This window comes from Chenopodium album, chromosome 14 (genome assembly GCF_948465745.1).
Source record: "Chenopodium album chromosome 14, dcCheAlbu1.1, whole genome shotgun sequence".
NCBI lineage: Eukaryota > Viridiplantae > Streptophyta > Magnoliopsida > Caryophyllales > Amaranthaceae > Chenopodium > Chenopodium album.
Window position 1 is genome coordinate 36,713,621 of NC_137847.1, and position 26,925 is coordinate 36,740,545.

The following is a 26,925-nucleotide window of genomic DNA, read 5'->3' on the forward strand; positions in this document are numbered from 1 at the left end:
GTTGTGAGCAAGTGAATATATAACCATAAAAAGCTCAAGCTTTGTTCCATATACTTAGCGAGCACTTCTTTGATTAGATTATTATCCCTCCATACAAGGTTGTAATGATGTCAAAATTTGACAAAACTAACCCAATCCAAACAATAAAACTAATCTTCAACTTGTATCTAAATCTAGAAGACTAGAATTCATTTAAATAAATCGATTTGTTTCGATCCTCCTAAGCTACAACAATCTAGATCCGAACAGAAAACTCCATATTGAACCTAATATTGAACAACCCGATTGCAACCATCACAACAATGTGATCGCTAATCAGATCTGAACCAAAAACTACTCACCAAACCCGATATTGAACAATCCAATTGTAACCACTCCCACAACCACACAATCAACAACCGAGCCCAAACCAAAAAATCTACATCATAATCGATATTGAACAACCCAATTGCCACCCCTTCAAGATTAAGATTAAGATAACATGTAAAACGAGCGTCTTATGTAAATTCCGCTAAAAGGGTAATTTGTAGTATACGAAGTACTAAATAAAGAAGTGGCAAAATCTAGAGCACTCTCTCCCCCCTCTAAACTCTCCACACCATAGTCACTCCTCTTCCTTCCATATCCCCCCCCCCCCCCCCCCCCCCCCTCTCTCTTTCTTACCAACACCAAATACCATGACCCTCAGCTAAGACACCCCCCTACCCATCTTCATTCTCCCTCATTTTCATGTCTCCCCCCAACACCAAGCGCCCCTCTTCCGCCGCTTCCAACACCAACACCAACACCAACACCAACAACCTCTCCTCCTCCGCCTTCTCTTCTCCGATGAAGAAGCCCAAGTCCCACTCTCAGTCCCTCGACCATTCCTTCAACTCCGCCGCCGATGACGATACCGATACCCCTGCTTCCATGATTGTTGATGACGATCTCAAGTCTGATGCTGCTGTTGTTTCGCCTTCTTCGAATTCTCGTGCTCCGATCACTGCTGGGGTTACCGCGAATTTGTCCCGGAAGAAGGCCACCCCTCCTAATCCCTCTACCAAGAAGCTTGTTATTAAGCTTGTTAAAGGTTTTTGCTCTTTCTCTTTCTTTTTCTCGTCCCTGATTTTGGTAATTTGGGATTTTGGATTGTTAGGGTTTTTGGAATTTGCTGTTTAATTGGATTGTTTGTGATTTTTGTTAGATTTTTAGCGGTAGAGTGAGGAATTGAATTGAGGGGATTATGTTAGGTTTATGTTTTTGGAGTGTTGCGAATGATGGAGAGCGATTTGTTGTTGAATTGAGGTAGAAATGGCGGTAGGTTTACATTAGCTTAGCTATTTAAATGTTTAAGGTTATTAGTGATGATGAGTGCTTTTAGGCGAGGATGATAGCGCTTGGCTTCGGTTTTTGGATGGAGGTTTTTATGAACATTCGTTATCGGAAGATGTTTGAGGATATGGTAAATGTGTCCGTTGTTATGGTTGCTGTTGTTTCCATCATTAGCATTGAGCAGTGTGTAATTTATAGCTATTTTATTTGGGATAATGAGTAGTTGGAATTATGGTCATATAGACAAAGTTTCCTAATTTGTGACTTGAGGTACCATGTAAATTTGAAAGGTAAATAATTAAGAGGTAATTTGTGACTTGAGGTACTATGTAAATTTGAAAGGTAAAATTAAGAGGCGAATGGGTTAGATATGTAAATTTTGTTGGTACGAACTTGGAATAGATTAAGTGGATTCTTTATGCCATTTTTGTCTTAATTTTAGCAGACATGTCAATGGCGGGATCTTCATCAAGTGTTGCTGCTTTATAGTTAATTTCAGGTTTACAGTGGAGGTATAAGGCTTGATACAGGGTTAGCTTTGTATATATGCCATTAGTGGCATTCATGTTGTACCTTTAGGTTTTGATTGTTACTAAAATGCAATCAGGGGAGGGGAGTTTGCAAAGTATAATACTTTTTCCTTGTCTTAGTTAAACCTGTTGTCACTTTCCGCACTTGCCCTTGCTGCACTAAGAACAGGAAAAACTGAATTTAGTATAAGGACCTTCAGGCTGCCAAACCATTGTATTGGTGCATTCAAAGTCATAGGAAATGGTGTTTAAGTAATGACTATCTATTATTGTATTGCGGTCAGCTTGTCTAATATTGTTTTCATCATCTATGTGCTCATATTTCAGGTTACCTTACAATTTCCCAACCTCTAGGTTGTCCTAAGGTAGCTCGCATTGGTGAATACCATAGTGCACTAGACTGCTCGGGATATTGCTAGTCAAGAGTTCTTACCCAAATTTGTTGTTTGTTATCTATTAGTGTTGTAGTGGTAGAAGCTATTCATCAAGGGTGAATTTATGTTGATCAAAGTGGTAAATCAATATTTTGGGGGTCCATAGTTTTTGGTAGTATTTTTTTTTTTTTGGCCTGTGTAACTTCCATTAGCCATAAAGTTAGTTTTCTTGATACTATCATTTCCCACTGTACATAACGTCCCCAGTTAATTTTGGGATATGTATTGAGGCCGTTATTCATTGAACAACTTCATGTTTGTTGGAGATAAGTATCTCTCATGAATGGTATTTCAAAAAAAAAAAAAAAAAAGATATCTCTCAGGAATGGAAAAGGTGAGGATCCGAGATTTAAGTAATGTTGGTGGTGCATGTTATGGGTAGGATATAGGTTATTATGGGATTATCTTTTATGATGTTTGCTGAATTGAGAAACAATTTTTAGTAATCGCCAAATGCTAGATTTTAGGTACAGTTTTTAGAACTTGACCTGGCTATATTTGAAGTTCTCAACGAATGGTGTGAAGAATTTTGTATTAGACGAGCTCTTTGTCTTAGGTGAGAAGCTCTCTGTCCTTGCAACAAGGATGAAGATTAAAGATGGGTGGGTAACAACAAATCGGACTTTACAGGTGCATCTGAAATCAACCCAACCAGCAAAAGAAATCTTAGTTTGCCTCCAAATCCGAGTCCAAGTCTGTATTACTGTATTGCTCACTTTCAAGTCCAATCTATTCAGATATTCTCACTTTCTATTACAAATCCACTAAAATTTTTGTTTGATAGTATTTGTGGTTCCCAAAAGAAAATTATTGTAAACAACAATTCAAAAGGTCAATAAACCAACCAAGGAGTTGAGATCTGAAATTTGTAGCATGACTTATATGTAAAATTGAAATATATTAATAAGTATAACAAATCTATTCATAAGTAAGCGTTTAAAATAAAAAAAATTCTAATCTATTACAAACTAGTAAAGGCGAAACTAGAAGGGACGCTTGGCAACGCGTTATTAAATATTTTCCCTCCAACATTATTTGCTAAAAAAATAAAATAAAATTCATTATTACATAGAAAGAAGTTTTGTTTCTAAATTAAACTTCCTATAATATAAAATTGCCCATTATAACTATTTTATGTTTAATTATATTTTGTCATATGTTTTAATATATTTCATACTTCTAAATGCTTGGCGAGTTGATTCATTACTTTTTTCTTTATATAAATTTATAGTCATTAAATTTATTTAACAACCGTGTATTGCACAAGGTTTAATTTAGTTTACAATACAAAGTGCCATATACACCTTGTGATTTGGAAAACTGAAAGGTAATTAACACTTACAGGAGCCAACGATAGCAAAACATAATTTGAATCCAATAACTTAGGGCTTGTTTGGCATCATTTTCGGTTTTCAGTTTCCCGTTTTTTTGAAAACTAAAAACCAAAAATAGGAAATAAGAAAAAGGTGTTTCTACTTTTCTGTTGTCAGTTTTCAAAATTATCATGATTTTAATAAGTCAAAATATTTTTTGATTCATTATATGACATATATAATATACTTTTAGAAAACAAAAAACCAAAAAACAAAAAACCACAGCGATGCCAAACGAACCCTTAATAATTCGTTCCTTTTTATTTATCTTTTTCTACTAGCAACATAAACCTAGTCCCAATTGACAAAACTGGAAATGAAGTCAAGTATATACATCCTTGAAGAATGACAGGGAGAGAAGCTTAGATTGCTTTTTGGAAACTGAAGTTAGTTGATTGGCTTTAATGAGCAAATGCAATAAACTGGGGGAGAGAGGGGTTTTGACTCTTGGCTGCAAAGTTAGAATAAGTGATGGGCTTAAGATTTACTTTGGCTTTAATACTCTAAAGAATCAGCAAAGTAAAAAAAAATTCACTGGCCTTTTAATGAGTTTAACCTGGTTCATATACTTGTAGCCTTCAAACTTAACCCGATTCCTATTCAGTTTTGTTTTCAAACAGTTTGGACTCAAATATAGGTTGGAAAATTCCTTTGCAGTGAGTCGGTCATGGATTGGATTCAGATTTAATTGCTGCCCTTTATGAAAATAAAAAAATATAGGTGTTAATGGGAAAAGTCCTACAATTTAAAGAAAACGACAAATCAATTGCAAAACACACATGAAACTAAAGAACTATGGGGAAGTGCCTTTGATACAAGGTAACAATCATTGTTACTTGTAATATTTGGTATATATGTTTGCACCAAGGCATGCCTATTGCGTTGAAGGATCATCCTTAATTGTGCCTTCATTGAAACAAGAAAGGTATTTGTGGAGTAGAGAGCCTTTTTATAATTTGAAGAAATTTTTGTGAAAAACCACCTTTTAAATCCTTGTTTTTGTGAAAAAACACCTTTAAAAAAAAAATTGTAAAAAACCACCTAATTTAAAATTATTGTTGTTATTTGCCTCTGCCAGCATAACAATTCATGACTGTATCATATATAGTTGAAGCTCATTTTTGTACAGCAGGTGGTGAATTACAACAAAGATTTTAAATTAGGTGGTTTTTTACATCATTTATTTTAAAAGGTGTTTTTTCACAAAAACAAGGATTTAAAAGGTGGTTTTTGACAAAATTTCCTAATTTGAATCAAGTTTCTCTATCTCTGGCCACCAATTAAGTACATTCTTTCACTTACCTGGAACTTTACCTCCCTTTTTTACTTAATGCCAGCTGAGCAACCACCAAATGTTATCCTAAAATTACATAGTAGGCTTTCTTAATTCTGATACTATTGGAACAATTCGGAAATAACTGCCAGGAAAATTCTTCTTAGAAAGAAAACTTTTTATGTCAGCTCTCCTAAAACACAGCTTGTGGATTTTCTAATGCTAAATATTTTTTACTAAACTTTCAGTTGATACTGATATTACATGGTACTTTGAATGGTGTTAAAACCATTTAATTATCTGCTATAATTAGCTATAACATCTAACTATGGGTGACGATGGCTTTTTACTGGAAGGATATTCACTTATAACTGGACTACCAAAAAATATCACAACTATTTAATTTTCTTGTTCTAATCTTAGTAATTTGGCAACAATCAATAGAACAAATATCTTCCAGTTCCTAAAAACAAACTTGAAAACAGTAGCTCTTCCATAACACTATTTATGGCCCTTGTGTGAGGCAGATGCTGACATTGTAATCAAGGATTTTGCCTATGTCATGTTAGAGAAAAAGAGTGATGGAATCCAGGGATTCTACTTCCATATTTTTTCAAATTTATTCTATATCAGAAAATCAAGGATATTATCAGAACTTTGGGAATTGGGATAAATGAAGCAGTACTAGGTGTTTAAGTATCAGAATGTTGAGATGAAATTTACACAAATTTCTGACATTTATTTATAACTCGTGAAGAGGAACTAGAAACTAAAGTAGAGACCTGAAACAAATATATTGATATTTTCATCATCATGAATGAAGTTTAGGGATTAAAATGTTTAAAAGGAGATGTAAGTGCTTCATGTTTTTTCTTTTCTGAAGAGGAATGGGCTTTATAGGTTGTGTTTGGTTATCAGTATTTGTTGTTTCAATTAAGGTTGTTGCTAGAGGTAGAGTGAATCAATTTATATCGGGCTTTTGTTTCACGAGTCACGACCATTTTGTCTTCCTTCCTTCAGTTTTACATTACTTCGGTAAGACTTAATGCCGACGCATCAGATTGCAATATCTTGGAAATTCACTCTTTGATTATCCTGTGGTAGCTGATGTAAATGATAACGGTGTTCCTTTAGAATCTGTGGTAATTGTATTGATTATATTGTTCATGGTATGTGGAAGCAAAACAGCTGGGTTCATCATGCTGCCATTTGACTTTTTTCAATCTAATTGGAGTTTATCAAATGGAATTGGAAAGTAATATTTACTGAGAGTGTATCTATTCCAAATGCTGATTTGACTTTATTCTTCTTTGCTCATTGTGAAACAGCTAAGCCCACCCTACCCCCAAACTTCGAAGAAGATACTTGGGCAACCCTGAAGTCAGCCATCAATGCTATATTCTTGAAGCAGCCTGATTCGTGTGACCTAGAGAAACTTTACCAGGTAAATAAACTCACAACTTCCAAGTCTTTCCAGAGTAGAAAACACAACTGCCTTGTCTTTTGTGGAATATTATTTACACTTGTGAATCTCAAATTTTTAGGCTGTTAATGATCTTTGCCTGCACAAGATGGGGGGAAGTCTTTATCAAAGAATTGAGAAGGAGTGTGAAGCCCATGTTTCTGCGGTACTGCATTCATTGGTCGGACAAAGTCCAGACCTAGTAGTTTTTCTATCACTTGTTGAGAAATGCTGGCAGGACCTTTGTGACCAAATGCTGATGATTCGTGGCATAGCTTTGTATCTTGATAGGACATATGTGAAACAGACCCCAAATGTGAAGTCATTGTGGGACATGGGATTACAGCTATTTCGTAAACATCTTTCTTCATGTCCTGAAGTTGAACACAAAACCGTTACTGGTCTTTTGAGAATGATCGAGAGGGAAAGGTAAATTTGCATGTTTCTTTGCTTAGTATTTTTATTATTTCTAAACTATGCTCTATGGACATATGGCTGAAATATGCAATGACATCTGTATCACAACTTTGATCCCTTACACAATATTTCCATCATACAGATTAATTTGACTGATATTTTGGTTCTTCTGCTTTTTCCCTATGCTATTGTTATGTAGTATTGTGTGATATATCTCTAAGAGGACATCTTATCTTTACACCTGCTGTTTATATATTTTGCCTATGCCTTTTGTTTTTTCTAGCATGTTGTTTTGAATGGTGGTTAAAGCTAAAATTTGATATTTGTTCGTGAATTATCTTCTGCACTAGTTTTTACAGTTGAGAGCAAGGCTTTTATTTTAACCTTTTTGGAACTTTTTTTTTTTTTTTTTTTTTTTTTTTTTGGGGGTGTGTGTGTGCGCGCGCGCGCGTGCGTGCGTGTGTATGTGTGCCTGTGGTGTGTGCATGCGTGTGTGCGTTTGTGTGCATGTGTGTATGGAATAGAATTATCTTCATATTGCTTTCTGTTTTTTGGCATGTTCATTTCATATTAATCTTATCTTGCTGTTATAGATTACCTCCGGCAAGTATTAATTAATTGTAATTACGCAAAGATTTAGAGTAGGAAGCATGGTTAATTGATTTATAATGGCAAATTATCTTCATATTGCTTTCTGTTTTTTGGCATGTTCAATTCATATTTATCTTATCTTGCTGTTATAGACTACCTCCGGCAAGTATTAATTAATTGTAAATTTGTAATTATGCAAGAGTTTAGAGTAGGAAGCTTGGTTAATTGATTAATAATGCGAAATTGCTTACAAGGATTAGGCTATCACTCTCAATTAGTAGCTTTAGGCTTACAACTCTCAACAAGTGTTTTCTCTCAATTTCTGGATGATTGCTATTCTACTAGTCCTGGCTTTTTATACTCAAGCTATATTACAAGGGTTAAACCTACTCTTTAATTACATTGTCCTCTACTGCCAAAAGTATCAAATGTTCAGAGAATCAGTCATTTCTCCCTCCCCTTAGTGCTTCATTGATGACTTTTGTTCTGTTCCTCCTTTTGCTGATTTGGCTGTTCTGTTCCTTGTACTCCTGTCTCCTTGATTTTGTTCTGCCTTCGAGCATAGACCCTTAGTGGTGGCTGACCCAAATGAGGTGGCTGACCCAAATTACGTACTGGGCTACTTGGGTCCATGACACTTGCTGTTTCAGAGGAAAAGAAGAGGGACTAAGTGCTTGTAGTACACTTAATATGTAGTATTATATTTGTGCTTCTTTCTTTTGATTTTATCTGAAAAGGTTTTTTCTTTCTTTTCTTTTCTGTTAACCATTTTCTTTTTTCTTATTTTGCCGTCTCAAAGGAAAGAAGAGGGACTAAAATGCTGTTTTTACATCTGTTATGGTTTATATATATGCTTCTTTTACTTTTTTCATCTGTCTGTGATCAAAAAAGTTTGTTCTTGAGTTATTTGTAAATCATTATATACATTTGCTTTAACACTAGGTGCTATCTGATAACAAAATTGTGTACAGAGTTTCTGCCATTGTAAGGTGTTTATTTTTTCATTTTTGTTACTGTTTCCCAGATTAGGTGAAGCTGTTGATAGGACTCTTCTGAACCATCTTTTGAAAATGTTTACTGCTCTTGGAATTTACCAAGAGAGCTTTGAAAAACCGTTCCTTGCTTGCACAGAGGAATTTTATGCTGCTGAAGGTGCAAAATACATGCAGCAGTCGGATGTTCCAGATTATTTGAAGCATGTCGAAGTATGTGTTTGCTTTTAGTATTCCCTCTAGTTTAAAGCATTTTTTTTCCTGGCATTATTCATTAGTATGATACTGGAACTGTGTGTTTGTATTGCTGTTATTGTCATTTAGTGGGTGGCATACGATATGGCTATTCCTATACAGCAACCTTTCTGCGGTCAAAATCTGATACTGATGCTTCTTTGCAGATAAGATTACATGAAGAACAAGAAAGATGTCTACTTTACTTGGATGCAAGTACTAGAAAACCACTCATCTCAACGGTTGAAAAGCAGCTTCTTGAGCGTCATATATCTGCAATACTTGATAAGGTATGCCTTTTGCAATACTTGATAAGGTATGACTTTTGCAATACTTGTGGTATCTCTGCACTTTCATCTCTTTTGTTTTGCTGTATTATTACTGAAGTGTTAACATATTGACCAGGGCTTCATGATGCTGATGGATGGAAGTCGTGTTGATGATCTCCATAGAATGTACAGTTTATTTTCCAGGGTCGATGCCCTTGAGTCTCTGAGACAGGCACTAAGTTCATACATCCGCAAAGCTGGTCAGGCTACAGTAATGGATGAAGAGAAAGATAAAGACATGGTTTCTTGCCTCTTGGAGTTCAAGGCAGCACTTGATAAAATATGGGAAGAAAGTTTCTCAAAGAATGAATCATTTGGAAATACTATGAAAGATTCGTTTGAGTACCTTATTAATCTACGTCAGGTAGGCATTTTAAAAGCATCCATTTTCTAGTTACGATTTACGAACTTGAAGTCAAGTTAGCTAATACAAAAATGAATGCGGGACATGCATGTGTATTATATTTTATTTCTTTTGTTCTCTATGTGCTTTGCTTAAATTGGCTATATTCATGCATCATCAAATCTAACTTTATACTCAATTTAATAGAACCGTCCTGCGGAGCTGATTGCGAAGTTTCTGGATGAGAAACTTCGAGCGGGGAATAAGGGAACATCTGAAGAGGAATTGGAGGGAACCCTTGATAAAGTTTTGGTTTTATTCCGTTTTATACAGGTAAGTTTGTTTATGTTAAGTGAAAATTTGAAGATTCTCTTCTGTTGCAATTGACCTGCATCCAAGAATTTTTTTCTTTGTTCTATTAATTCAATCTATGCTATATTTGGGCCAATATCTCATTCCTTCTGTTTATTCTAGGGTAAGGATGTTTTTGAAGCATTCTACAAAAAGGATCTTGCGAAGAGGCTTTTGCTAGGAAAGAGTGCTTCAATTGATGCTGAAAAGTCTATGATCTCAAAGGTGACTTTATTGATACAATTCTGATTGTTTGAAGTTCAATTATTCTCTCTGATCATTTTTTTTTGGCATTGCAGCTCAAAACTGAGTGCGGTAGTCAATTTACTAATAAACTTGAAGGAATGTTCAAGGTATGGTTTTTATCTTGGAAATTGTTATTATAAACAAGCAACTACAAATTCAATTGTTTACAATGTGATTATGTGACATACACTGTTTGTCCTCTTCTGATTTACTTGTATCTGATACCTTTGGTTTTCCAACGGAAAAAAAGGCTTTACTTGTCCAAAATAAAATATTAAAAGTAATTTAAACTATGATGAATTACTTGCATCTTATCTTATCTTACCTTATCAAGTGGGATTATTTACCAAAGCTGAATAAGAAATGAATTCGAGAGTCTGAGTGTACGTTAAGGGACTTTAGGTTTAATTTTTCCCAATTTCAAACCAGTACAAAGCCATGATTTACCAAAGCTGCTTGGCCTTCTGTCTAGCTTATCTTGTTATTTCCCTCTTTAGCTTATATTTTTATTAAAAAAGAAGTATATAAATTTCGGTGTCTTTTGGCTGTTTACATCATGTGAAATAAAGGTTCATATGGTTTGTTACATACTTTTCCCATAAATCAGAGGTTAACTATAAGGATAGCTCTTCAATCATTGAGGTTGATGGCATGTTGAGAAGCTGGTCTTTTAGCGACATGGTATGTTGAGAAGCTGGTCTTTTGGAGGACATAAGGGTCCAGGTACTTGACTGGATCACTGTGGTGAAGAGAGGGGGGGGGGGGGGGGGTGCGTGTTGATGTATTGACCAAGGGAAAGAGGTTGTTTTATTTCTTCGGTGGTCTTCTGTGTGAAAACAGTTTGTAATCCAAAAAAAACTATAAAACTGCCAGCTGATTGTGAATAGTTAATATCAGGCGATTGTTTTGAGACTGTAATTTGCTAATTGAGAGGCCTAAAGATGCAATTCATGTGCTTATGAAGCTTAGGTATTCATTTTAGACAATCATGCTTTTAATTTAAATTTTACTTTTAGCATTGTGCTTGGTATAGTGTAATGAAGATGATGTGCTAACCTATGTTAGCTTAGTGTTCTAGGGCCTTCTATTTGAAAGATGTATCAAATCATCTTCACTGGTAGAAATGGATGGGTTTGGTCATTCCAGTTGTTATTTATGACATGAACCAAGAGTAGAGGTTTATGATACTATTCAACTCTGAATTTTGGTGATTGTGATTTATAAGAATAGGTATATGAGATTTTAATATGGTGTGTAAATGAACATCTATTATAAATGATTTACCGTGTTAGTTCAACTTAGGTTGGATATCTTGTGGGAACTATTTCTAGGGGACACAGATAATAAACATGGACTAAATGATTTTCATATGCTTGTTGTGTCTATATTATGGTTTGAGGTACGTATGGCCTATCTATCTTATAATTTAAGAGTTTTTTTTTCCTGACTTTTCACCACTGACACTCAAAAACTCCAATACTCAAATCTTATGCTATATATATATATATATATATATATATATATATATATATATATATATATATATATATATATATATATATATATACTCAAATCTTATAATTTAAGAGTTTTTTTTTTCCTAACTTTTCACCACTGACTCAAAAACTCCAATACTCAAATCTTATGCTATATATATATATATATATATATATATATATATATATATATATATATATATATATATATATATATATATATATATGGTACTCCAACAACTACTAACATTTCACTTTGTATTGTTTTCTTTCACGAATAACATATCTCGTGCATTAGCACGGGTATGCTCTAGTTTAAGAAATATAAGAGTGGGAAAATTATGATGTAAGATAGAAATTATTGGATGCATCAAAAGTTTAAGAATTAGCCTCCATTGCTAAAATAAATATGCAAATCAGTTTTAAGAATATAGCTCTAGTAGTGTGTTCAAATGATGGAATTTTGAGGAAAAACAAGATTTGAGAGGTGAAAGGATTTATAACTTAATTGATAAGGAATGGAAAATTGAGGTATCTGTTTCTTTATATATATATATATATATATATATATATATACACCAATTCCTTACGTTATTTAACAATTGTTAAGATTTTAGATTGATGGGCTATATAAACATCAAATATTTTTTCCGTATTAATTCAACTTAGGTTGGGTTTCATTTGGGAGCCATTTGTAGTGAGAGCAATTAATATATATGGGGTAAATGGTTATCATTGCATGTTCTGTCCGTTTAATGATTGGAGTGTACATATGGCTGTCTAAGAAACGGGAGAGGAGAGAGGGGAAGCATAATGTAAAATGGAAATTTTTAAATTTATTAAAAGTTTAAGAATTAACAGTTAATGCAAAATTGAGATATCATTCAACTTAAAGATATTTGGCTCTAATAGTGTGATTGGATAATGCAATTTGGAGCAAAAGGGAGAAATATGAGGTAAAGGAATTTACTCTGACTTATTGGATATGGAATGGGGAGAGGAAAGGGATTGGAGAAGTGTTTGTTTTGTTTCCCTTTTTTATAAACTAAATCCTTCTATCATGGAAATGATTTAGGAAGAAGATTCTAGTCCAGTCCTCACTTCCCCTGCTCTCCCCTCACCTCCTTCCCTTCTCTTTCTTTCCCCTTTCTTCTGATGATCTCCAACCAGCACACTGTACATTAACTGGTTGTTTTCTAAAATTGCTGGTTGTTTGAAGAATGAGGAAACAACTGTTTGTTAATTAATTGGGCAATGGTACTCTTTCCGCTGGCTTGACAGGTTTTTGGCAGGTTTTTACCTCTTAGAATGATCATTTTCTCTTTTAAGAGGAGATGAAGGGCTGAATGCTGCTGAGAAAGATGGAAAAGAGGGACGTAGAAAAATCTTAGGGGGAGAAGGGGGGGGGGGATTAGGAAGGCAAGAGAAGGTATGCTTAAGATAAGGAAAAGAAATGCAGAAGAGTTGGTCATGAGAATGGCAAGAGAACAATTTATATGTCAATACATCAAAAATGCATGCATGTAATTTCAATGTGCACCCTGAATTTAACTTGGACACCAATCAGGCAAACACACATAGAATGCTTTTTTAATTTTATATAACTATATACCCTTGTTACTCTACAAATGTCAATGTGATGTTTAAGCATAATATCATAATATGAGGCTTCTCCTAATGCGGACTTATTTCTAACTGTTTAATATATTAGGTTTTCCTAGTTTCCCTATTTTTGAATAGAACGTGTATCTATTTGAAGAAGAGCATAACCTCATTTTGAAGAAATCTTGGAGTCTTGAATATCTTGGTCTTTGAAGTGGATTTTGTTTTTCCCCCTCTTTTGAGTTTGTTGGAAAGTTGCACATTCCCAATCTTCCCAATGACTGGAACTCGAGTTTGTGTTGTGGGGGGGGGGGGGGGGGGGTGTTATGATTCAAATTTTATGTGGCAGTTCAAGATTCATTAGGTTGCCTAGTTTGTATTTGTGAGCTAGTGAAAACGGTATGAGACAGTAACAGTCTTAGAATGTACATCCAGGCTAATGTGGAGATGAATTGCCTTTGTATGTTTTGACATCTTTCTCTATGGTGGTAACCTTTGTTATGAAATCCTTTATATCCTCAACCTCTTGATGCAAAAAGCCAGCCTGCATTAAGGTGAGGTTTTCTAAGAGATGAGCCTTTGACCAATGGCTATGTTCTTGAAGTCTCAGCAACTGTAGGCCTTGAGGATTCTGTGGAAAATAATGAAAGGGGAAATTCTTCAAATCTTGAAGCAAAATACTCTTATTAAGTAGATTTTGTGTAACTGTTCCTTCAAACAAAAAAAAAAAAAAAAAAAAAAAAAAAAAAAAAAAAAAAGAAAAGATTTTGTGTAACTGTAGGGGGCTAAGTTCTTATTACAGGGAATAAAGGCTGTTTATCGTAGGTCTGTAAGTATTAATTGTTGAGGCTATTGCAAGAGATGTAGTTGAAGCAATATTTTGTCCCTTCCATTGTTTCCGAAATCCAATTATGTTTGCTTGAAAGTGTTTGGGAAGAGAGTAAAGGTCTAGCTTTGACTGAAGCTCAACTGGATTCTGTGTTTTCAACATGCCAATAACCTACTTCTGGTTCGACACAGATGGAGACTTGAAGGAATGTAAAAGATAGTCAATAAACATCATGCTCAATGGATTACATACTATGTCTTGGCCTTGGGAACGTGTCCAAGTGTCAACTTGGCTGTTTTGTGAAATATTTTGGTTATTTTTTAGCCCAAAGATATGTTGGAGTGCGTTGGGTACTTTGTGTGAAACGAAGAGTCCGAGTGACATAGATTGCATCAAAGGTCTAATGGAGGAGATATAGGAGACCGAATTCAGCCATTGCTTTTGCTGTCAAAGAGGAAAAAGGGCCGGATTTACCAAGCAATTTTAGGGTCTCATTAAGAACATCCTTTACCCCTTATTACGTATACAATCTTAACAAACTACCTTTATAACCCGAAGCCATTTAATCAATTATCTTATCTCGATAGCTTAGCCCAAAACAAACACACACAATGAGCCTTCTTCAAGCCTACCATTGAAGTAAAGAGACTTGACTATTACGATCTATAGCATAAATGGGAGAAAAACCTTTGAATTTGCTCTGATGAGAGGTGGTTGGTGGGTCATATAGCTGTGTGCTACTCCGCAAAGATGATGAAGAGGAGAGTGAAGCGGTAGTCTGGCCCATAGACGATATGTAACATTCCATCTTCCTATTTAAGGCTCTCTTAAGTCTCTTTAAAATTGGTGGGTGGGAATAATTTTTACATCTCCGTAATGGTGATTAAAATTAGGGAGGAAGAAGTAGTATTCATGGTGGATCTTGGTGCAACCCACTATTACAATATTACATGTCTTGATACGGTGGTTCACCTAAAAAATTATGTCAATGTGTCTTGGTTCAAAGGAAGGCGAATTAAGGGGGTGCCACTCCAACTTTAGGAGTTACAGTTTGTTTCAAATTTCTACCCCTTGTGCTAGGTAACTTAATATTGAGAGTAAAATTGGCTGTCCAATACTCAGCAGTTGGAAGCTTCCGGCTTTGAAATTCATTCCAGGTTGGAGGGATTTTCGTAAAATTTCTTGGAGATTTAACTTAGGAAAACAATGAAAGTTGCATTATAAGCCATGTTGAGGACTATTCAAAGAGAAAGGAGAGATTGAGATTGAGTTAGAATCAATTAAAGGTGGTACAACATTAGTAGGGGTACACGAGTGAACGGTGCCACCATATTTGCATACTACCTTGCAACAATTATTAGAGATCTTTTGTATGCCCACCAATTAGGGAAAGGAACATGCAATTAGGGAAATGATCTTGTAAGCATGCGCTTTATCAGAACCTCCAATCCTGATGAGATTTAATGATTTCAGCTGGAATAATAGGGCCTTACTGTAGGCCATTTTTGAGCCTGATTCTCTTTAATAAAGAAGTATGTGTTATGGAGGCTATGTGTGCATTACAGAGGCCCTAAACAGATAGACAATGTTTGTAGTGATTGGTAAGCTTCTAGATTAACTCTACGGGTCTTGAATTTCTCTATGCTTGGTCTAAAGGAGGGATATCATCAAACAGTAGGGATTTGTGGTTTTAGAGGGCTGCTTACTTTACAAAGGAAGGATCATGGTTCTAGGTAATTTTAAGATTAATTCAGCCCCCTACTAGTGTTCATTACCCTCGTATTGAGGGCATTTTGGGAAGCTCAAAACTTAGCTTCTGTTTGTTATGGAATAGTACTGAATTGGGATGACCCAACTACCCTCATTTTACTTTATTTTTTGACTGGAAAAAAGGCCTAATAATTCTTGATCTGTCTCATTGCTCTCAATCTGCTATACAGATTAGGTTACAAGTCCTCTTTGTGCAGCGCGGGACTGTGTATCTAGTGAAAGACTGTATCTTCATCCGTTCCTCATTCAGTGGAGTATCTAATTGCTATACAGCATCAAATTCTAAAGTGTTAGAGTGTAGAGATTTGGTTTTCAACATGATTACGCACATCGACAGATTCGTTGATTGATGCATATTAAGCTTCCTGATTCGCAGTCTTCATGTCAAGTAAATTTGAATAGGGCGGTTTAATCCAATAATAAACGTTCGTGAAAATACTCGAATATCCTAATTTTGAGTTCATTGTAAAATGGCTGTATGCTTCTTAATACATATATATATATATATATATATATATATATATATATATATATATATATATATATATATATATATATATATATATATATCCGAAATTTAATGTGCATATTTTTTTTTTGTGTGTGTGTGTATAGTTGGTTTATCCTCTCTTGTGTTTTTGCAGGACATTGAATTATCGAAGGAAATCAATGAGTCTTTTAAACAATCATCACAAGCAAGGACAAAACTTCCATCAGGAATTGAGATGAGCGTACATGTCTTAACCACAGGGTAGGTTGTTATTCTAGTCTGATTTTTGAATCCAAAAGGATTAAAGAGATTTTGTTATATAGGCTTCCTTGCTTGGTCCACTGGTAAATCTTCTTCTTGTTGTGCTGCAGTTATTGGCCAACGTACCCCCCGATGGATGTCCGGCTCCCACATGAGTTAAATGTATACCAGGTAAGTTACAAGTTGTGAAGCCAGAGGATATGTAAACGCACTGCCATACGAGTGTTTTGATTCTGGTTTGATGTGCAGGACATATTTAAAGAGTTTTACCTTAGTAAACACAGTGGTAGACGGCTAATGTGGCAAAATTCTCTGGGTCACTGTGTCCTGAAAGCAGACTTCCCAAAAGGTAAAAAGGAGCTTGCAGTTTCTTTGTTTCAGGTTGGTCTCCTATTACTTTTGTTGTTTGTTTATTGACTTTATTTCTTGTTACAGAAGTCCATTTAATTTGTTTTGACTCTTTAACTTATGTATTGTAATATCTAGGCCGTAGTTTTGATGCTATTTAACGATGCTGAGAGTCTGAGCTTCCAAGATATGAAGGATGCCACTGGAATTGAGGATAAAGAGCTGCGGAGAACTCTCCAGTCCCTTGCATGTGGCAAAGTTCGTGTCCTTCAGAAGGTACTGACCAGCAATTAATTTATTCAAAACTTTCTTTGGATATTATGTTTGAGATATTGTATTAAACGCTTGTTATAAATTTGAAAATGCAGGTTCCTAAAGGCAGAGAAGTGGAGGATGACGACTCTTTTGTGTTCAATGACACATTTGCTGCCCCGCTCTATCGTATAAAGGTACCCGAGGTCTTATAATTATGAGTTTATACATGGACTACCATATATTACACAGTGTTGAAGATGATCATCGAACTGATTCTGTCAATTATTACATCAGATCATTTTCATCTATCCCTAAATAATAATTTACATGTCTTGCAACATAGCATCATGTTTGCTAATGTGTAGCTTATATTAGTTTGGGCTTTGCATTTTCTGTCTTATTTGAGTTCGTAGAGGTTGACAGATTTTTGCATTGTAGTGGTACATGGAAAAATTGGGTGGGGAAGATGAGCAATTTTGTGGAGAGAGGTTGCTTGTGCTGCGAAGTTGCAATTATATTCCGAAGTTTGCACCTTGTAGTTTGGACTTTGATTTTTGTTATTGCTTTGGAGAGTTTGTGAGTTTTTTGCATTATAGTGGTTCTAGAAGGGAAGACAGATTGTGTGTAAGCGGACAGAGGGAGGGGGGAGGGCTAAAAAACTCAAGAACAAACATAAACAAACTATTGACTAGGAAACTAAAATCCTACATACATTATTATATTCTTTTAATGTATCTAGGGCAATCTTATGTCACTTGTTGGTGGCATTGATGTGGGAAAATATATAAACAAATTTTTTAGGGGTATAAATGTCCACACAGTATTCTTAAGAATTAAAAAAAGAGGCAATTAACATTAATGAGGGCAAATAAGTAAACATTTTACCGGCGTTAATTGTTCAAACACTATTCATAAGAGTTATTTCAAACTTTTCAAAAGGTAGGGAAACAATATTATCATTCACACTCTTCATTTTACCTCAAGTGCTCGATTAAGATCCCTCATACATGATTAGTACACTTCTACCCTTAATTTTGGCTAAATCATGACAGTTCATCACAAAATTAGCCTAATCGAACTATTAGACACTCATATAAACTTTTTTTTTTTTTTTTTTTTTTAATGACACCTTATGGCTGGAATCCTGGCCAAAAAGTCAATATTTTGGCTGTTGGCTTAAATTTCTTTTTGGTGTTTTTAACTCATACTGCATCTCACCTTACTCTCTCTCTCTCCCTCTTTCTCTCTCTCTCTCTCTCCATGCCATAATAGCAAAGCTCTAAGATGAAAGATAATTATCATGGAGACTTTGAGATGCATTACATGTACAGATTGGTGTAATAAATTTCCCTTTTTAAAAATTCCCTCTTTGTATTGGTAGAAAATGCTAAATCCAATTTCACAAACTTTACCTTATTATTTTGAGTTAACCCAAAAGTTTCCTTGCAATAACACCAAATGAGTACTCCCTCCGTTTCATATTAACAATTTGACTAGCACACGTGCCAATGCACTACTTGTACTGTAAATATTTGTAATTATATATCAGTATGAAGTATAAAAGTTTGATATAAAGAAAAACATACATAAAGGACTAATCCAAAATTATTTTACATGGCAACGTATGTTTTTTATATAATGGTTAAAATTAAACATAGTCAAAGTAAGTATGAGTGGTACAAAAATGCAAGGAATCAATATTTAGGGGAAGGGCACATTAGTCATAGTCTATTAGTAGTAACTTGGGGAATAAGCTAGAGGTTTGTTAGGGGTATTTTCTATAAATAGACGTCATTAGGAGGAATAATCATCATATTGAATATTATTGAGGATTGTTATTGGGAGAGAGTGAGCCTCTCGAAAGCTCATATTAGGAGAGAATCCACCTCTCGAAAGTGGAATTATCCTTCTATTAGTTGTAATTCTCATCTTAATACTATAATCATCTTCTTCCTTCTTAATTTCTGCCATTATTATTGCTGTAATCATGCTAATTCCTAGCAAATGGTATAAGTCCTCGGTGACCTTGCCAGAAGTCAGGTGAAGGTGCCGGTGAACAGTGAGTTCACTGACATGTTCTCACAGCCAGAATTTAAGGAGAAAATAGATGAAATTACAGAGAGACTATGCAAAAACATAGAGAAATAGTTGGTGACGCGATTTCTTGGTTCAAATCTGATTCGAGAAGAGCTCAAGAATGAAGAACATGAAGTCGATGATGCGAAACAGTCAGCCACCACTGACTTTCCCAGCGGTGATGTAGAAATCACGTCAGTAGAGGAAAAGATGGTGGTGGAGAAAGCCGATTTGGAGTTAAGCTCTTTTGCCGATGACCTTATGGGTGGTTTTCGCAGTGGTGTGATTGTGGAGATGTCAGGTGGAGGACTTGTGAGATCGAAAATTCGGTTTAGTGCTGCTAGGACAAGTAGATCTGGACAATCTCTGAGTGAATTCGCGTTTGGTGGCAGTGGTGGTAGTGATTTTTTGGGTGTGTCTTAAAAATCTGACGGTGAGATTGGTTGTGGAGTAGAGGGTTTTGCAAGGAAACTCAAATATGGGGGAAGGCTTGGCGATTTCGGGGATGGGTTTACAGGTGGTGGTCCAGGTGAAATTGTCGGCGAGCTGGGTAGTGGATATTGTGGGCAAACTGGTGGTTTTCACAGCGATTTTGAGGGAATTGTGGCTGGAAAAGTTGAGCGTGGAGTTCAGACCACCGCTAGTGGTGGCCGTAGTGGTGGCCTGAATAGGGCAGGTATCTTCGTGAGGGGCGGGTCTGGGGCAAGTGGTTCTGGAGGTGGTCCGGGCTCTAGGGTTGCCAGAGAAGGTGGCGGCGAAGGGTACAAGACCGACTGTGATAAAAGCGGCGTTGGTCGAGTGAGATTCTCTGGTGAAATCAATTTTTCGCCACTGTTCGGTGTCTGGAGTGGTGGTTTCTTGGGTGGTTTCCAGATTAGTCTAGAAAGAGATGAGTATGGAAGAAGCTTTGGGTCTGTTGTTGGCTTGGAGAAGAAGACAGAAATTGAATATGCTTGTAAGGGTATTATGGTAATATCACTTGAAGCAATTGCTAGAGAATTCTATCTCCTAGGTCACGTGCTACTACTAAAACTTAGAGAAGCTAGCAGATTGCAAACCAACCCAAATCAAAACAGTGGGCTAATAAGTTGTATTGGGCCGGCTTACCTACAAAGCCTTTTTACTTACAAGGGAAGACACAAATATTGGAATATGGACTTATTGACTTAAGGCCCATTTTTTCTTCCTCAACACTCATAGCCCAATCTGCCCTTTACCATGCCAATTCTAGTGTACATGGCAGCCCACTCTCAGTCACTGTTGCCGAGGTCGAGAATCGTACCCAAGGTCGGGAATCCAGTTCCGATTATAAACCACCTTGAGGACAAGGTGAAAGTTTGAGCGGCGGGTAATGCAAGGAATCAATATTTAGGGGAAGGGCACATTAGTCATAGTCTATTAGTAGTAACTTGGGGAATAAGCTAGAGGTTTGTTAGGGGTATTTTCTATAAATAGACCTCATTAGGAGGAATAATCATCATATTGAATATTATTGAGGATTGTTATTGGAAGAGAGTGAGCCTCTCGAAAGCTCATATTAGGAGAGAATCCACCTCTCGAATTATCCTTCTATTAGTTGTAATTCTCATCTTAATACTATAATCATCTTTTTCCTTCTTAATTTCTGCCATTATTAGTGCTGTAATCATGCTAATTCCTAGCAAAAAACTGTTGCAATTATTATAAAATGGATGTAGTACTACAAGTCTACAAAGTTTATGATGCTTTAATTACTTGTTACCATAATACTGTATTTATTTTTTAGGTAAGGTAATACAAAGTTTATGAAGATAGGCTTGGTTATCTTGATTTAAAAGGAAGGGTTTTTCTCTTTAGCTTAGAAAATAATTTTCAGGAGATTTAAGCTCAAACAAGGCCCATAAGTTAAGATAAGGGCCAATTAGTTCAGATAAAGACTGCTCAAGATCAATTTAAAACTAAAAAGTATTTTTGATAAAAGCTTTTGACATTCAGCCTGCAAGTAGATTAGATCATATGGGGGATAATAGATTCAGATTAGGCTTTTCAGGTGACTAGAGCGAACGCTTGGTATTGCTTTCATGAGGAGCTTTTGTTTCATGGGCATATTCCTTAATTCCTATGTTGGTACCTTTTTCACTTGGAGGCAAAATTGTTAATGGAGTAGTGATATATCCTATGGATTTGGGAATCGATCTAGTTGCCTTAATGTGAAAGCCTGTGATGCTCGGACTCAGCCCACCACCCTGCCAGTTTTGACACGACGCGAGTGCGGATGCGAAATCCGGGTCGGACCCTTAGAAGAGAAAGTGAACTTGACAGTTTTGAACCCTAGCTTTGAAATAGAATGTCGAACTCACCAACACAAGAGCCGAAACCTTAGGGGTTTTTATTGGAAAGGAATTACAAGCACCAAGAAGTTAGTTTTTTAATCTAGCAATGGGAGGCTGGGTTCTTCAATTATTCTCTATTTTTGACTGTGTCCGTTTTAACTAGGTAGGGGTAGGTGGAGGAAGAAACACAATTTATGTGGGGAGGGGTTAGGTGGAGGACCTCATGTTATTCTCTTCACATTTATTTAAATCTGTTGTCAACATCAAATGAGAATTGGGAAAGACTTTCCTTTGATTTTTTCTACTTTATTTGCTATCTGACTTTACTACTTGACAACTTATATTCTCTTTTATATACAATTAAACAATTTAACTACTAACTTTTAAGTTTGATTTTACACACTATCGAGTCCACGAGTCCATATCCAAAATTTGGATTCTTAAAAAATGTGTCCGTGTATCCTTAATTTTATAAATTTCCGAGTTCAACACTTAGGCCCATACCCGAGTCCAACACGCGTAGCCGACTCCGAGCATCTTAGGTGGAAGCAATAGAGGCCTTACACAAAGATCTATTCTTGGAAGAAAATTGGAATGAGAATCTAATGTCAGGTTTAATATGATGGCTATGGCCCAAAACTGGATTAATTTATTGGACTCAAGCCCATGTGCTTTTTGTTTGCTCTCACTTTTAAATATCGATTATTGGGAGTAGCTTATTTTCCTGACTATTACTACTCTTAAGATTACCTTTTAAATTATTATCAATGAAATTGTTTTAAAGTGTCCATGTTACCAAACTACCAAAACACTACTTGCTTAATTTTGAATTAATTCTCTTTGAACAAAATATACATGGTTAATAGACTACCTAAAATTATCCTCTAGTATTCCTTGTAGGTACAAATATTTTGAGACTCAATTCAATGCAAATTTAGTTTGAAAAATATGACATGGTAAGATAGGAAGGATTTTAAAATTTTCAATTTGGCTGTTTTACTGGGTGTTTACTGTGCAGTTTTAGGGCCTGTGCTCTTTGGCTTATTTTCAGTTCAATTCAGCTCTAATAAGTTCAGTTCAGTTCTTATCTTAATTTCCTTCTCTTATAAAATATTCAGTTCAACTCAGCTCTAATAAGTTTAGCTCAGTTCAATCAATCAAAACAAAACAGGCCCTTAGACGGTATGTTATGCCTATATATTAGAATTGTATACTGAGTGTTGAAGATCCTTTGTCATTTAATCAATTTTACGTCTTTGTTCATCTTCCAAATAGGTAAATTGTGAAATCTTGTTGATTGAAATTGTTGTCAAGGACTCAAAGACTCAATCACAGATCTGAATATAAGGGGATTGTCCAAATCGGTTGGCAGACTTGGCATTAGAGTTGTCTTGTCATGGACAAAGATAGTTTTGAGTAAAGGGGCTACTTATAGAAGAACAGGGTATGGTTGTTTTATCATGTATTCTTTGGGAAGTCTTCATCTCTAATGCTTTTCTTCTACATGATATGGTAGAATGGCTTTGTTACTTTTATATCCATTTTATGTATTTTTGTAGTAATAACTTTTTTGTTAACTCTATTTAACTAGTAGTTGCAGTAAGGTGGGCCTCCCCAAATTCTGTCTAAGCTGAATTAAATCTGGGTCATTCAGTTCTTCCTACAGTTTACAACTCCATGGGGTGCTCTTACCTATCCACTGTTTCCTAGACTTTTTGGTGAAGTAGTGCTAGAAGTGCATTTTTAGTAATTTGCTGTGTTAATGAGATAATTAGGTGTAGGAGATGGTTACAATTAGATTTATGTTGATGACTACACGGAATAATCAAATTTGGTTCATGTTAGCCGACCCCACTTATGGGATTAAGGCTTTGATTGATTGATAGATGGTTACAATGGCATCTTTAAGGAACTACTGTGAGGATGGGTGAGTAAGAATGGAGCCGAGTCATTTTAAATGTTGATTTGTTGTACTTAGTCAGTCAGTTGCTGTTGGACATCATTCTCTTGGAGTTGTCGCCACTTGTTTCTTTCTAAGACTTTGACAGTTTTTTGAGGAGCACCTTTGATGGTTTGTCGATTATTTAAAGAATTTGGACTAATATGCTGCAGAGTGTTGTAAAAAGGATTTCCATAGCATCATGTACAACACATCTTCCCTCGAATAAGATTTGGGATGTTCTTTTCTTAAGTATGTTAATTGAATCTTGGGAAATTAACACCAAATCATCCCTTTATGAAGGCTGCTACTCTCAAATACTCTCAAAATCATACATGGAACCAAATTTGAGGGTGGATTTCTGAATGAAGATTCTGCTAAAGAAGTGGCTATATGTATAAGTGCTCCTGCTTGAAGGTGGTATTTATTAAAAAAAAAAATTGTAAAACAGCAGTTATCTGGCTTTTACTTAGGGGTTGGTTTTATTTATTTTTTAGCTATTAGTGGTTTATATAATGTAATCAGTTATCCCTTGATGTGTGTAGAAATACCCTATCTGTTTGATCTTGAGAGTGCCACCTTGCACATTGATTACTTTTTTTTTTAGTGCAAACAGATCAAAGCATGTGCTTTCGATCACTGGGTATCCACTTCAAATGAAATTTGACTACATGGCAATTGAACCCAAGCATAAAATTTTCTTCATGTTGAATGTTACAAAAACTCTGATGCTTTTAACCTTTTTGGCAATTTGTGCAAAGACGGTGGTATCATGGATAATTATCAAATGTTTAAATGTAGATCTTCCAAAGAGAGAAGAATGTGTAAATGTGTGATATTGAAATAGGAAATATTTAGCTTGCCACCATGCCAAAGAGGTGGAGATGGCAGTGGACATGGGGCTAGATTGTTGAAGGTAACAAGTCAACAATGGTGGGTAGGGGTGGTGATAACCATGAGTGAGGAAAAGAAAAAAGAAATGAAGAAACTCAACAAAAAAATGACCATCTTCAAAAATCACGTGCATGGCACGCGAGCACAAATACCTACCTGGTCCAATAATGTCAAATGCAGTTAAAGTTTGGCCCAACCAGTAATAAATACTCAGTTGTAGTTGCGCTGTTTATGGTAGACCAGCCACATTTGAGACTGTTTATTTCAAATCTTCCTTCAAAATATGCTGCTTACTCTGATAAGATTTTATTAAACGGTGCAGGGAGCAATTGCCTGAAATCTAAGAACCCTCTTTCCCCTTTTCCTCTTTTTTTCTGCCGAAACCTGAGACTTCATCTTCTTGTCATGTACCATGGATTGCTTCTTTGACAATAATTAATCATGAATGCTTGAATGATGCAGGTCAATGCAATCCAGATGAAGGAAACGGTGGAGGAGAACACAAGCACCACTGAGAGAGTATTTCAAGATCGTCAATATCAGGTTGCCTAGTATTCGACGCCCCTCTTTTTGTAATGCTTGCAAGTTGGCTCCAGGGTATGATTTTCTTATATTACATAGCTAATCAGTGTTTTACATTTTTGTAAATCAAAGGTTGATGCTGCTATAGTTCGTATCATGAAGACGAGGAAGGTGCTTAGTCATACTCTTCTGATAACTGAACTATTCCAACAGGTAAATTTTTTTACTTGAAAAAAAAAAAAATAGGGTGGGCTAGGGAGTAGCTGGGTAAGGGAGTTCGTATATGTTTGTAGTTTGTCATATTCAGTCTCAAGTATGAACTTTTTTACTGGATTGGGAACTGAATTTCTGTTAGTGGCTTCCAGTGTGATGTTGAATATTACATCCTTCTCAAAGTGTTGCGAATAATTTGTGATGGCTTAATAAAGGAAAATGATGCGAGTAATTCAGGATGGAAGGTGTACCTTCTTTGTTGCTTATCGTTTAGTTGCATTAAGCACAATGTGTCTTTGATGCTTGAAATGCTGCTTATCGTTTAGTTGCATCAACCACAATGTGTCTTTGATGCTTGAAATGCTTCATATGTAGCTAAACGTTCTAAACGCATTGGACATGTTACTTGATTTTTGCATTTCTTTCTATGCTGTTTGAATTTACTTTGTTTTATTTGGTGAAACAGCTCAAGTTTCCCATTAAACCAGCTGATCTGAAGAAAAGGATTGAGAGCCTTATAGACAGAGAATACTTGGAGAGAGACAAGAATAATCCACAAATATATAATTACTTGGCGTAAACAGATCATTTTGAGTCTAACCTTCTAGATGACACAGGGAAAACCTGCTACTGTCAGCTGAAGGTTTGTTTGATAATGTACAGTAATTTGCACCCTTTTTTTTTTCTTCTTCCAACAATGTAGATGTAATATTTTTTGTTTCCCATATCTTGATAATGTTGCATTTAAAAAAATTCTTGAAACCAATAGCAATATGTTGTAAAATATCAGAGATTTGGTAATCAGTACTGAATAGCCTTTGGTCGCTCAAATCTCCACACTTGCCGTGACCTCAACCATTTGTAGAGTGACTCCGACCCCCATCCATCCCCCTTTCTTATGTAATCCTGTAAGGTGTAAGTGTTGGTATTAGTGAGACTAGATGGCTGATTGGTTAATTTGTTCAATGATCAAACAACCTTATTTCAATTGGTACGGATATATACAAGTAATACATCTATAAAGCTATGTCCTTTACTGCTGGGATGATTATTGTAGGGTATTGTTGATACAAATTGAATAGAAAAAAATTAATAGTGGGCTTAAAGAGAAGTTGATGAAGAGTGAATAGAAAATTGTTGGTGGTTGAAATGAGAAATGATTCTTTTATTTGAAGAGAATTTTGGACAAAAGCCAACGCTTTTTTAAATGGGAAAATAACGTTTCTTAAAGTATGCTTGAGAATTTTGTGATCAAAATCTTTCAATAGGACTTTTATGCTTGCCATTATTAATATCTTTGATCGTACTAAAGTAATTTTTTTTTTTAATATATAAAACAACTTAGTAATAATATCAAAAGGAAAGTGATAAATGAACCCTTACCTAAGAAGTGAAAAAAAAAAAAAAAAAAGAAATGGTTAGGGATGCATATGAGAAGCTAAAAATAAAAATAATAAGAATATGTAGAGAAGTGCACATATGAATTGGAAATGGGAATGATATTATTCTATCTTCATTTTTGATACTAAGACCTTGTTTAGTTCACTTGATTTTTGCTTATCTAGTCTGGTCTGATCTAATCTAATCTGGTCTGATTTGATCTTATTATCTGATTTGACTAATCTTTGACCTTAAGGCCCTGTTTAGTTCACCTGCTTATCTGGTCTGGTCTGGTCCGATCTGATGTGATCTTATTGTCTGATTTGACCAGTCTTTGACCTTAACAGTACGATAATATGTAAGGTAAAAATATATCAAGTGGGATTTTGTTAGATTCGTAATAATGTGTATTTTATTAATATGTAATTTTCATAATTTTTTTCATTATGAAATTAAAGACATTTAGCGATAAAAAATTGCACATAAAACGATGATCTAATCTGAATTTATTTTTTCTGATCTGAACTTATTTTTTATAAAATAAGTAAAAATAAGGTGAACTAAACAAGGCCTAAGTGTACGATAATCTGTAAGGTAAAAATATATCAAGTGGTATCAAGTGGGATCTTGTTAGATTCGTAATAATGTG

The 26,925-nt window shown here is 35.3% G+C and overlaps 1 protein-coding gene across 1 annotated transcript; it reads left to right on the forward strand.

Moving 5' to 3' along the window:
• The first annotated feature begins 672 nt into the window (after nt 1–672).
• Nucleotides 673–25,896, forward strand: LOC145579194 (cullin-4-like). The gene is made up of 17 exons (XM_081636441.1): nt 673–1,072; nt 6,253–6,368; nt 6,469–6,815; nt 8,419–8,599; nt 8,788–8,910; nt 9,026–9,313; nt 9,500–9,625; nt 9,767–9,868; nt 9,943–9,996; nt 16,231–16,337; nt 16,448–16,508; nt 16,587–16,718; nt 16,824–16,961; nt 17,054–17,134; nt 24,624–24,704; nt 24,816–24,896; nt 25,363–25,896. Exons 1-17 carry the CDS (start codon nt 730–732, stop codon nt 25,474–25,476), a joined length of 2,475 nt encoding a protein of 824 aa, XP_081492567.1. The 5' UTR covers nt 673–729; the 3' UTR covers nt 25,477–25,896.
• The last annotated feature ends 1,029 nt before the right edge of the window (nt 25,897–26,925 follow it).

Coding starts and splice junctions, on each gene's coding strand:
- LOC145579194 (XM_081636441.1), top strand. CDS start 730: ATGTCTCCCCCCAACACCAAGCGCCCCTCTTCCGCCGCTTCCAACACC. Junction 8,600..8,787: donor ATTATTTGAAGCATGTCGAA/GTATGTGTTTGC, acceptor GCTTCTTTGCAG/ATAAGATTACATGAAGAACA. Junction 9,314..9,499: donor ACCTTATTAATCTACGTCAG/GTAGGCATTTTA, acceptor TCAATTTAATAG/AACCGTCCTGCGGAGCTGAT.